Raw genomic sequence first — 12,953 nt, 5'->3', positions numbered from 1 at the left:
ACGACTCTTGAGACTCATCCCTTAGCCCAGGCAGCCACGATCCATTGATAGATCGCGGCGTAACTTGCCCGGCGTTGTCTTGGTGAATGTGTATGTGTATTTTCATTTCCTACGAGGAGGACTCAAATATACATTGAGTAATAATGTGTTTAATTCAGCTTTGCCACATTTATTTACGTTTTACAGAAACCAAACTTAAAACCACATGGCTAATTTGCATAAACTATAAGCACTGAAAAAAACTGTTGGCTCCTTGTGCACCAATGTGTTCAGACTTGCTCCACGAGGCTTCTGACTACGGTAGCCATAATGCTCCGACAATCCATCAAGCGGTGCGGCTTTGTAGCTTTTCAAAGTTGTACTAAAACATTCTGACAGATTTTTGAGCACCATGTACCACATAAAATCGGTTCAAGGTCAGTATGCACAACCACAATTAATATATAAGGCGTCCCAGATTATAAGGCGCATTATAAGGATTTTAATTGTGCCTTATAGTGCAAAAAATACGGTATACACCTCACAATACAGACAACTTTATCCAAATATATTACAAAATCACTGTAACACTTTATAATAACTACACCTCACTTAGCCTTAATAAAGCATGAACAAAGACTTAATTAATAATGAACAAAGATTTAATTAATAACAATTCACGCTTAGTAAATGCTTAATAAAGCATAATTTGTCTTCAGTTTAGAAAAGCTCTCAAGAAGACTTAACTAACAGCCTGAATTAATATTGCATTGCATTATTAGTAAATCATTCTCTCATAGCTTACAAATGATTAATAAATGCTCAAATGGTTAGTCCATGAGTAATTAAGTATGAAATAATTATGAGTAACTATTTACAGAACAGGCAAATTAAGTGCAAGTGCGAATTAAGGTAGTAATTAAGTAGTTACTAAGCGTGAATCATTATTAATTAAGTCTTTGTTCATTATTAACTAAGCCTTTGTTCATGCTTTATTAAGGCTAAATAAGGTGTAGTTATTATATAGTGTTACCCAAAATCACTACATAATAATAGTATTCATATTTTAAAGTACAGTATTTTTGCATCTGAATATTGTGTCTTATCTCACATCCATAGAGTGAATAAATGGACATTGCTAACCCACTAGCATTTGTGTTACAAATAGGAAGTGTTCATGGGGTCGCTTCTGGCTCCATCAACTCTTTTTCCAATTGACTTTACATTGGAAAGTCGTCTCCCCTCTCTCTAACAGCTGCAGTGAGCTTTGTCATTTTGGTCTTAAAATGTCCATATTAACCCGCTCCACATGATCCTGATGTTTTTATTTTGGTGTTTTGTGTGTGAATAAATTTGTGTTACTAATATGAAACTCGCTCCAAATTTGCTCTTGTAACTGCTTGCCTCGTGAGCTTCATTTGACTGGAACTGAATGCTAGACCACTTCCTTACACAGTCTATGCTCATATTGCTGTTTTTTTACATTTCTGAGAGTAACATTTGCTCATAAAACAACAGGATCTGAGATGGACAAAAACAATAATGAAAGTTCAAGTATTCAAGTATTGTTCTAAGATTATATTTTTTTTCTACAAATTGAAAACGATGCAATTAAATGAGATGGATTGGACAATGATGTTCATGTTGTTACTGCAGCAAAACAACAATTTAACCTCAAGATAGGTCTCAAGTGAATTTAAATTTAGATGATTGTTTTTATGCAATAACAGAGTGAATATTATAATACAAAACGCTAATGAAAATGGCTGTGGCACTGAACTAACGTAATTGTATGTTATTTAGTTGTTGGGAATTAAATATGACATTTCAGTAACTTATGTGAGAAAATGTTGACAAATGTTGAATTTTAAGCAAATCACTGAGCACTAATTAGCAAGAGATGTGCTGCAATGAAAGCTCTTTGTTAGACACAAACACAGTGACCTTTACAGTGTACCAAAAGCAGTACATTTTCTTTATAGGACATTGTTTCTGTGAGCGTATCGTCGCAGAAACCAGAGTATGTGACGAGAACCATAATCAAGTATAAATAGCTGTGAAAAGTTCCTGCAAAGTCGCCTAAGTGCTGGAAGTGTATTAAAAGTGGAGCTAGGGTGAATAGTTATGGGGGTTTTGCTGTAGATTTGTCTTGATGGAGTACATCCTTGAGGATTCATTGTGATATGCAGCGTTTCTGTGGTCCTCAGGGATTTGCACTGAGCGGCAGAGAGAGGCCTGGCTTCAGACCCGAGTTCCTCCCTCTCACCTACCTGGCAAAGATGCTCTCTGATATCGAGGAACAAGGTACGGTCCTGTGTGTGAAGGCAAGACTGAACTTTGTGTTTTTAGATGTTCGGATACATGCGCACCCACAGGGATTACTACAGAGATTTAGAACAAGTTTGGGAAAATGTCTAGGAATAAAAATTCTGTTTGTTGTTTCATCGATAAAACAAGATTCTGTTTTCAGGGATGGAAAAATAGTCAAAATATGCGTTCAAGGACTGCTACTTAAAAGTGAAAGTAACAGAGTTCACTTTAAATAAGTTTCTAAGAATGGTGTTTCTACTAGCTCCACATCACCACTATATTTTTAGTCCAAACTCTTAAAGAATTCATCACACAGTTAATCAAAAACAGATCCCTGATTAAACATAATTGTAAATAAATAAATTACGCTATTGAACAAATTGTTCATTAGGGTTGTCAAACGCAAAGTAAAAACTTAAAAAATCAGATACTAATCAATACTAAAACTAGTATCGAAACTAGACATTCATCTGAGCAGGTATTGATACTAAAAAAATCACAGGACATAAATAAACCTTTCCTGAATAGTTTTACCATGATCTTGGTCTGTATCAGAACAAATATAAGAGCACTTAGACTAGTATCATATTTTTCGGATTATAAATTGCCCCGGAGTATAAGTTGCACCAGCCAAAAAATGCGTAATGAAGAAGTAAAAACAATCTCACTGGACTATAAATCGCACTTTTTGGGGGAAATGTATTTTATAAAATCAGAGACCAGGAACTGACATTTCGACTTGAAAGGCAAGTTACAGTAATAATAATAGAATAGAACAGGCTGATAATGTCACATATGAACTGTTCTTCAGATAACTATAGCATAAACAACAGAACAGAACAAGTTTACTAATCTCTCAATCTCACTCCAAATCACTAAATCCATTGAATTCTTCATCCTTGGCGTCACTTCTGAGCAACCTGCAGAGGTAAACAGAGCGCTGCTACCTCTTCTACATAGCTGTCGTCAGACTCAGTATCAGTTCCAGTAAGAATTATTCCAGCCTTTCTGATTCCCGACAAGATGGTTTTTGTTGTCACTGAAGTCCAGGCTTTGTCGATCCATCCAATGACTCCCAGCAAAGTTGCATGGTGCATCCTCCGGGCTGCTGTGAAGCTGTATTCTCCATCCCCACGTTCCGCCAGTCCCTCACAAGTTTCGCGCTCACTACAAACTTTCTTTCTGCTGCTCAATTACCATTTTCGGCTGACCATTTCACTATTTGCAGCAGGACACATGCAGGAGACATGGGCAGTAGAGCGAAGTGACAGTGATACAGGAGTAATAGGAGCAGCAGATACTGGCACAAAAGCCTAGAGCGCCCTCTTGCAGCTGTCAGTGTCAAAATTTTAATATATAAGTCACACCGGAATATAAGTCCTAGGACCACCCAAACCATAACAAAAAGTGCAAATTATAGTTAAAAAAATATGGTATATGCCTATGGACCACTCTGGAACCTACCTGGACCACCGAGGGATTACGCAGACATACGGCAACATCGTAATATTAAAGAAAGTACTAATATTTAATGTTAAAGATCATATTCTATTGTCTTTTGTCTAAAAAAAAAAAATTGTATATTATCATTGTGGTATCAAAATTGGTATGAGCCTCAAGTCTATTTCTTAATATCGAGTTTGAAATTTTAGTATCATGACAACACTACTATCCATGAGTTTCTGAAATTTGCACTAGTGCCATGGCAATTAACAATTCAGTACTAAATATTCTATCTTTTGAAAGTTGAAAAGTGCTCAAAATTGTGCCTGTAGACAAACCAAGAACCTTCTGTAATTGAGAAAATATTGAACTCTTAAATATATACTTAGATTTTCTCAATAAACATTTTTGACTTTATTCCCTGAACAAAATCTTGTGCTTTTTTTCTAGGCACAAACCCATTTGAGGAACAAGAAAATGTGGACACCAGATTTGTGGAAGAGACCGCACTAAAACAGACATTCATTCTTCTCGGTTTTGAGGAAAACTGAGTAACAAATATGGCATCGGGGACGAGTCTGCGGCCGTGGAGCAGATGGAGAGATGGATGGACAGAAACAGCTCAAGGGGAAAATGTGTTTGAACGCGACGCCATCGACTTTGGGCCTGGAGGACAAGTAACGGCTGGAAGAATGACGGAAACCCAGGACCGAAAAGATGAATGCAGAGCGTCTAAAGGCACAGGGCCCATAAACAAGCTGTGACGATTAGATGACAAATTAAGGCGGGCTGCTTGGATAAATGGGACGTGAGGGGAGAATAGAAGTGGCAGGAAGATATATTTGGCCCAGACTGAAGAAAATACATCTAATTTTTGCAATGGATGCTGCTGCACAATGACCACAGTGCAAGGGGAGATGACAATTGTGGGGTGATTGTTTGTAAAATATGGTATATCAGTTAAATTGCGCTTGAACTATCATCTTTGTTACCATGGAGACACAATGCACACATTAGCGAACACCGGCAAGTACGATTTACGATTGAAAACTCAATGATAAATACACAATGGATTTAAACAACACGTTTTCAGGGGCCTGTGATCAGTATGAGCATTCACGGCCCTGTTTCTCTCCTGTTGTAGTTCCAGCTAAATCTGTTTTTATGGTGATTTTTTCATTCAGTTCAACTTCATGTACGTTTTTGGTAAGTTAACAACATTATAACATGGCTTAAAGCTCACAAGAATACATTTTGTGTTATACAGGACGTTTAATGAAGTAAGAGTTTCAGTAAATCAAATAAATAACTGTATGAAGAAATCAAAAAACACAATGTCCCCTACTTAAAGCCTCTCTTCACATACACTTTTAAACTCATAAACTGCAGTTTTATGAAATATATACTCCTCTACAATATCTTGTTTGCCTCTAATGACTAGATCTCTGTTTAATTTTTACTATGCCCTACAAGTAATAGCGGGACCACCTGGCAGTATCATCACAGTGCATATGCCCATTTACTTTATTATTACTGGGCCAATCAACAGAGGGCTGTTTATGGCTTTGTCTCTTCATTAGAACCTCATCATAAAGTAGCAGCCAGTGAGATGATGTGGAATGATATCTTAGCATCTTATTTTTACCATTGCCAGAGCGCCCTGATAAAACTAGGAGTCTACAAAATGCAGGACACTGTAATACACTTTTTTATATTACACAAAATTGACTCCTGTCAGTTTTAAGTCATGTTCAAATGTTGTTACGTCCTCAAAAACGTACCTGGAGTTGTGTTTTGTTTCATTCACACGTGTTTAGGCTGCCTACAAATCGAAAGCTCAGAATGCTCTGTTGCACCTTGTGATGTCATGCAGTGGTAGTTTTCAAGTTAAAAGCTACTTTTTACTAGCCAGGCTGGCACCAGGAATGGAATCGGAATACACTAGACAGTTTGCAAAAACCCTGGAAGTGTTCGGATACCAGCCAATCAGCGAAGAGCCATACGTTCTGTGTTGGCAACGATTCCCGAGATCGAGGATTTAAAGCCAGAACAAAGAGAATGTTTGGTGAATTTTATCAAGGGGAAAGATGTTATTGCCCTTCCTCCTACGGGATTTGGAAAAAGCTTAATATACCAGTTAGCCCCGTTAGCAGCACATTACATACATCACGACCAAATAGCAATGATTGGAAAAAAAAGTACCTGCCTGTCGTCGAGTGAACAAATTCTAATGTTGCAAGGTCAGATGGTTTCTATGAAATGAAATCGGCTGATGAATCAGGCTAACTTTTTACTTTTGTTTTGTAGAAAAGGGCAATTCCAAGGCTTATCCAAATGATGATAGTGGAGGTGTGTGGATTTTAACTTCCTGTATTACCATTTGACATCACAAGGTGGAACAGAGTGTTTTCTGTTTGGGAGAAGAACTCAGCCTCAATATGCAGGATTTATGTGCGAATGAAACAAAACAAAACTCTGGATATGTTGATGAGAAACAACATTATAACATAGATTAGAAAATAGCATAATATGGGCCCTTTAACAATTAAGAATAAGAAAATATATCATATAGGGATTACGAATCAAGCATTACTCAGGTAAACAATTGTGGCTGTTGGTATTTTTAATCCAAGTGTGCAAAGTGATTTTTAGGGATCATGATTATATCTATTGCGCTAAACATTTCCATAAAATAAAGCGAACAAAAATAAACTATGAAATTGTTCCGAATCATGTGGAAAGTCAACAAAAGTGAATTTTAAAACAGAGATTCACAGTAACATTATAAATATTTAATTATGTTTACTGTATCAACAAAAGCCATCTAAACTAATACGTTCCAAAAGTCTTTTACTCTAAACCTCTTATGCACCGTTCAAATACTCCACAACGTCCCGCAGCTTCTCCAGTAATTTATAGACACCGATGTCAAAAACGGCAGAGCATTATTATAAATCAAATGCACTTGTTTGTCCCTCTGTGCTTCCTGTAACTCTGCACCCCATCACTTTGATTACATGCTGACAAGAGCTTTGAACACACTGAACCCGATACAGACACTCAGCAGCGGCAGCCATTTTAAAATACTCGCATTCACTGGATTTACAAAGAGGTGAGATATTATATTATACAGTGACGTTGAGCTGAGAGTGGCTTTTGTGACAGCTAATACACCAAAAATACAACTCATCTGTTACAGAGACTCCTGTGAGATTCTGCTGAAAAAGGGTTTTGTTTGTATAACCTGGTCACCTAGTATTTTAGTCAGTGGACCTCTTTCTGTGGGACTTTAGTGATCATGCAGTAATTATCAATGAGAGAATTACATCTTAAAGCAGAACTATTATACAAAATAAACCTTTTAGATGTTAGTTGATAGTTGTTTCGCCTCACCATTTACCCACCCAAAGTTGTATTTGGAGTGATTGTTTGAGCAGTCTTTAACCGCTTAAATCGCCATTTTGTCATCACCACCAGCACAGGCCCATTGCTCTGTACAGTCGTCCCTCACTATATCACGGTTCCCCTTTTGCGGTCTCGCTGTTTCACAAATTTTTTTGTGTGCAATTTTCTTGAACGCGCATGGTGTTCCTCCCCTTGTGTCCTGATTGGCTAAGGAACTGTAGACCATTGTCAATCAAACTCCTCCGTGTCGTGTCTCTTGTACAGTACAGAATGCCTTCAGCTTGACAAATTGACATAAATGTTTGACCTGTAGCAGTGTGATTCTGAAGAGCTGTATGTTTGTGAGTTTTCACCTCGACGAAACGTTTTGACCCGACAAACGCTCCTGCGGTCGCACCCAAAAGGCAGAGGCAGATGTAACCATCGCACAAAAAGCTGGACCTTTGAACATGCTGAAGGAAGGTAGAAGTTATGTGGCTGTAGGGCGCCATTTCATAAATTAATCTTCAGTTCGTTACATAAAGAAGGAGGAAAATAACATAAGGACGACAGCAGCGATACTGTCCTGTCTGAAAAAAGTGTTTAAAGTGTGGGGTGAGGGGTTTTACAGCCTTAAAACATATATAATGATAAAGCTGACTATTTTGCGTATTTCGCCTATTGCGGGTTATTTTTAGAGCGTTACCCCCCGTGATAAACGAGGGACCACTGTACTTCATTCTCCAAGTGTAGGATTCGACAGTGTAGTCATTGTGGTTCAGATGGAAAATCTCGCCCTAGTTATGTTTAGGGTAACATCAGCTCCCTTTGTGCACAGCAGGTTTCTAGAGCGGAAGTCAGCGCACTTGTTTCAGAATAATATTACAATTTAAAATGTCCAAGTTTTAACATAATGATCCATGGATGTCATAGATTATAACTATACAGCAGACACAAGCACAGTAGGTCTTCTTTAAATGTCCCTTTTGTCAATGTTTATGACAATTACAATGTAGATATAAAATAATTTGTTAATGTAATACAATAATATCCAGTCACAAATTCTCAGCAAATACTCCTTTATGATATAGAGTTGTAATTGACTTTTAACTTGAATTTATTTTTTTAATAACATTGTGGTTATTATAATGCATATAATCCAACTATTAATTATAATATCTCCTCATTTAGCATTTCATTTAGATAAAAAATGTCCTTGTGTGCACTTATATTATAAAATAGTTTGCACGCAACAACACAGCAACTTCAGTAACTTCTTTCTCTCTCTTTTACATTTTGGAGTACACTTCGTTTTCACTTTTTCAGTTAATTTTTGTAAAGCCCAAACAGCAGTCGTCTTGCAGGGCTTAACAAGATCGTTGATTTAACCAACAGAACTTCAGTGAATCAGATGGCTTTGTTACGTCCCATTATGCATTTTTAAACAAGACAAAACAAGATGAAGAGTGGGAAATACTGCACATCTGCTCTGGTTTCATGCCCCATCTCAGTTATTTGGGGCTGTAGTAAAATGCATTTCAGTGAAACTGGGGCTGAGGAAAAATCTGTATTTTTATTTTATGGAACCAACTAATTTTCGGTCTAATGCTGCTCTTGCTAATTGTCAGTTTTAATTTTACTGGAAATCTGTCAGTCTGGAGTCTGCTGCTGCCTTTTATGAAACTGAATACCAAAAGTTTATTTGTGATGCTAAAAGGGAATTTTTAATCAACCATGTTTTGTTTTTACATATTAATGTAAAACATAAATAAAATATGTGCACAAACATTCTCAGCATTTCCTATTGTCATGTCAAGTATTAATATTAAGGTGCTCTATAACTTTGGCTCTATTGAGACTTTGTCTAGAATGTTCCACAGTATAACATTAAACTTATCTCCATGGAGTCAAGCGGGTGATGCAATTAGGCCAAGTTACAGGTCAGATATAAATGTGTAGAGACTTACAGAGAATGCATCTTTTTTGAGCATTAAAAGGCCAGCAATCAGATAAATGCAGATACGTTTATTTTAGTGATACTGTGGATTCCTAGTCTGATTCATCAGCCAGTTACACTTCGTGAAAATCATCTCAGCATTAGGATTCGTTCGCTCGACGGTAGGTTTAACCAATCGCTGCTGTTCGGTTGAAACGTATGTGGAGACAAACAAAAACGTACACAGTGGCTCTTTACAAAACTACCACACGTGTGAGTTCTGCTTCTTACCTAAAATAGTTAATTTGTTAAATACATAAACTCTGCCCACAACCTCATTTCAAATAAATAAATGCTAAATTAGTACCAGGCTGTATCTGGAGGATTAAAGGGGAGCAGAGGGGCTGGTCTGGATATATAAGGAACAGTGTGATTGGTCTAAAAAGTATTTGTTGTTATTTAGTCATTAGTAAGATCATCCAAGCATTTATAAAATAAGAAAAATGCAACTGAGATAAAAGGTGCACTTATTTGTGTTTGGACAGTTTTGAAGTAAAATAAATAGGCCTACATTTGACTACATTTTTTACTCACTGGTGAAACGGTGTAATAAGGCGGGTCTGGATGTGTACTACTCATCACTCATCAAGCGCTTTTATGAAATAGCATGAAAATGAGTGATTATAAAACTATTAATATTGGCGACAGTTGTGCCTCATTTGTTCAGGCGAGTATCACTGATGGAGATTTAGACCATATGCTGAGAGAGAGATTTTTACAGCCAGCTAACTGTATAAAGACATTGGTGTAAAACGGAATATTCAGGAGACTTTATATTTTATTTTAACACTGTCAAAATATTTACACAGTACAAATATTAAAACTACACAGAAGGTGGCATAATAATAGACAGTTGAAAGTACCGCCAGTCATTAAACTCAAGAAGAAGGAGGGGTGAAGGGTGAAGTGCGTCTGAAAGTGCTGTTTGTGGTGATTCCAAGGAACTTCTCATTGCAGGAGTCATCGCACGCTGACTCACCCGCAGTTTTTGGGGCCATATTACGGCATTTTATCAGCATATTACACAATCTTTGAACCTCCACTTCTCGCCAACTTGTTCCCCTAAATCCTCCCTTTTTCCTGGGAATTCCTCTTTCCTGTAAACACAACCAAATCCCTCATCTACTTTCTGTTATGCAGCTGGCGTTATGTAGTGAGCTAATTAGCACTGAACAGTCAGGGGCTAATTTAATCTGACAGTCAGATGATCACAGTCTTACACACTCTTACACACATGTTCTATCTATAGGAGGCTAGTGGATTTAACTACTGCTCCTGCCTCCTCCTCGTACCTTTTAAAAGCTTGACTTGCAGCACGACCAGACAACAGAGCAAATAGAAGCGGTGACCCCAATGTGAACCTCAACGCCAACTCACAATATTGGAAATGTGTGGCTCCGAACTAAAAAGAAAATGGATCACATTTTTAAAACACAAACAAGTCAGGTCAGATTGTACAACTGCTTAGGACTATTTATAGGAATACTTTTTCTTGATTATTATTAATAATTTATTACACAAAATTTGGCAGCATTACTTTTTATATGATCCATGAATGTGTGTTTAAAGTAGTAGCATCAAACCTAATGCCCTGTTTACTCTTAAAGGTTCTTCAGTATGGCATTTAATTTAACTATCTCCATGGAGACAAGCAGCTACAGCAACAGGCCAAGTTACAGTTCAGATCTGTGGAGAAGAGGGCCTGCTCACTGTAAGAATGTATGTTTTTGCGGTAGTTTTGAGAAACATAAAACTCGTGTAATTGAATAAATGCAAGATATATTTGATTAACGGAACATCCCAGGCAAAACAATAAGCAGATGGCGGACCCTCCACTTGAAAAGTTACGCAATGCACCTTTAATATGCGGCAGGTATTTTAAGTGGGCTACTTGTGGGCTGCATGTGAAACTTAGAATGTACTGTGCTGTGTATTTGACAATGCAATACAGGTTCACAGAGAAGCACTCATTTATCCATACCATTTCAATTGCGCATTTGAACAGAGCTTAGTGATATGGACAAACCTGTATATACCAATATTATGTTTCATATGTGCAATAAATATCTCTTTTTAATACAAGAACATTTTTATTTACAAGGCCTTGGCTGCTGAATACAAAGTAGACGTGTAAATCTGCATAGGAGCAGCTAGACTATGAGCACTAGCAACTATAGCTGGAATATAGCTTTAAATCAGAAATATACAAGGCCAAGACCACGACCAAACCAGGATCAATGAAAGTCAGTCAAAACTATAGTGACAAGAGGTTTCATAAGGTCATCTGGACTGTGTTTTAAAGTAGAGACTTTTGTACTCTCATCCAAAAAACTTTGTAAATCCTAAAATCCCAAACAGAATTTGATGTTTCCCACCACTGGGACTCACCACTGACTAAGAAAAATGACTAATTTTACACATTACTAATTACACACAAGTATCCATAGGAGAATTTCTGAATGATGAGAAATTGCCATAGTGATTAACAGTTTAAAGGCTTCATATTGCACTGTTCTCTAATCTATGTTATAAAGTTATTTCCACATTAAAAACATCCCCGGAGTTTTGTATCATGTCTAACACACACACCTTGCATATTAAGGCTGAGTTCTTCTCTCAAACAGAAAACACAACAGAGCCAACTTATGATGTCATATGGTAATACAGGAAGTGCTCCACTGTGTTTTTAAACTCCATACACCTTCACTAAAATCATTTGGATAATTTCAGTCCTGGAATTGCCAATTTCAACTGAACTGAATGTGAAAACTACCACTACATGGATGAATTTTTTTATGGAACAAACCATTCTGCTCTGGAGCACTGTAACACTTTATTTTGTAACAGTGTTTTTATACGTGTTATTGGACATAATGTGGATGAATGAATGAAATGTGAAATGTGGGACCTGCCTCTCAAACCTGCAAAACAAATTTACCTACAGATACAAATAAAGCAACCTAACCTAACCTAATATGACACCAAAAGATGCTGTGGAGATGTCAACAGACTAACAATAAAGGATTACTCAAACATGTGTGCATGAAACAAAACACAACTCCAGGTATGTTAATGATGCGATAACATTATACAGGTCCCCCGCAGGTCTTAAAAAGGTCTTAAATTTCATGTTCCTAAATTAAGGTCTTAAAAAGTCTTAAATTATGTTGTCCAATCTTATTTTTTTACAAAGGTCTTAAATTTCATTAGCCTTTTTATGTATGTTAAATGGAGGGAGGGAAAAAAAACAACGTGAAATCATGTAACGTGAATGAACGTCCAATTTGGAGTATGCGCAAACAGTGTTTTAGTTTCTGGCGCTGGTGGCAATGAGTAAACAATCAATACAGTGGAGAAAGATGTTGGATGGATCTTATGGAAGTGTAGGTTTAATCCACAGTGGCTCTTAGATTCTAGATATAGTAGTGGGTTGTCATTATTAGAATTTGGTGGATATGGTGTAGTGTAATGGGAGCGATACTGGTCTTAAAGTTCACAAGAGTCCATTTTGTGTAATATAGGACCTTTAAACAAAAGAGCATCTCTTCTGAATTCTAAAAAGTGAAAATGTTGCATATAATATATTCAAGATAAAACTCATGAATAGAGAATATCAGATTTGAGAGAACAAACCAAAGCAATGCTCCTCACATGGACCTCAAACACCAACACAGTAGCCCTTCTTTGCCCTCAAAAGCACTTAGAAATGCAGTCTTTTCCGGTCAGTGGTAACCAGCAGTAAACTCCGCAGCAGCGCCATATTTAGCCCTAACCCTTTCATGTGTTTGACTTCCTCTTCTGCTCACAGCCTGCTCTCCATTAAAATTCTCTCTTTGTCATT

General features: G+C 37.1%; 1 protein-coding gene across 2 annotated transcripts in view; it reads left to right on the top strand.

The window, feature by feature from the left end:
• Positions 1 to 8,307, top strand: part of gsap (gamma-secretase activating protein) — an 81,332-nt gene extending 73,025 nt beyond the window's left edge. For both annotated transcript variants that reach the window (XM_055153654.1, XM_055153655.1), the window contains 2 exons: positions 2,187 to 2,283; positions 4,183 to 8,307. In XM_055153654.1, coding sequence (XP_055009629.1) covers positions 2,187 to 2,283; positions 4,183 to 4,283 — 198 coding nt within the window. In that variant the 3' untranslated portion in view covers positions 4,284 to 8,307. The remainder of the gene's footprint in view (positions 1 to 2,186; positions 2,284 to 4,182) is intronic.
• Positions 8,308 to 12,953: the final 4,646 nt, after the last annotated feature.

This window comes from Boleophthalmus pectinirostris, unplaced genomic scaffold (genome assembly GCF_026225935.1).
Source record: "Boleophthalmus pectinirostris isolate CB_2022bp ecotype Guang Dong unplaced genomic scaffold, ASM2622593v1 HiC_scaffold_18, whole genome shotgun sequence".
Taxonomy (NCBI): domain Eukaryota; kingdom Metazoa; phylum Chordata; class Actinopteri; order Gobiiformes; family Gobiidae; genus Boleophthalmus; species Boleophthalmus pectinirostris.
This window is presented reverse-complemented; position numbering and strand designations above follow the sequence as displayed.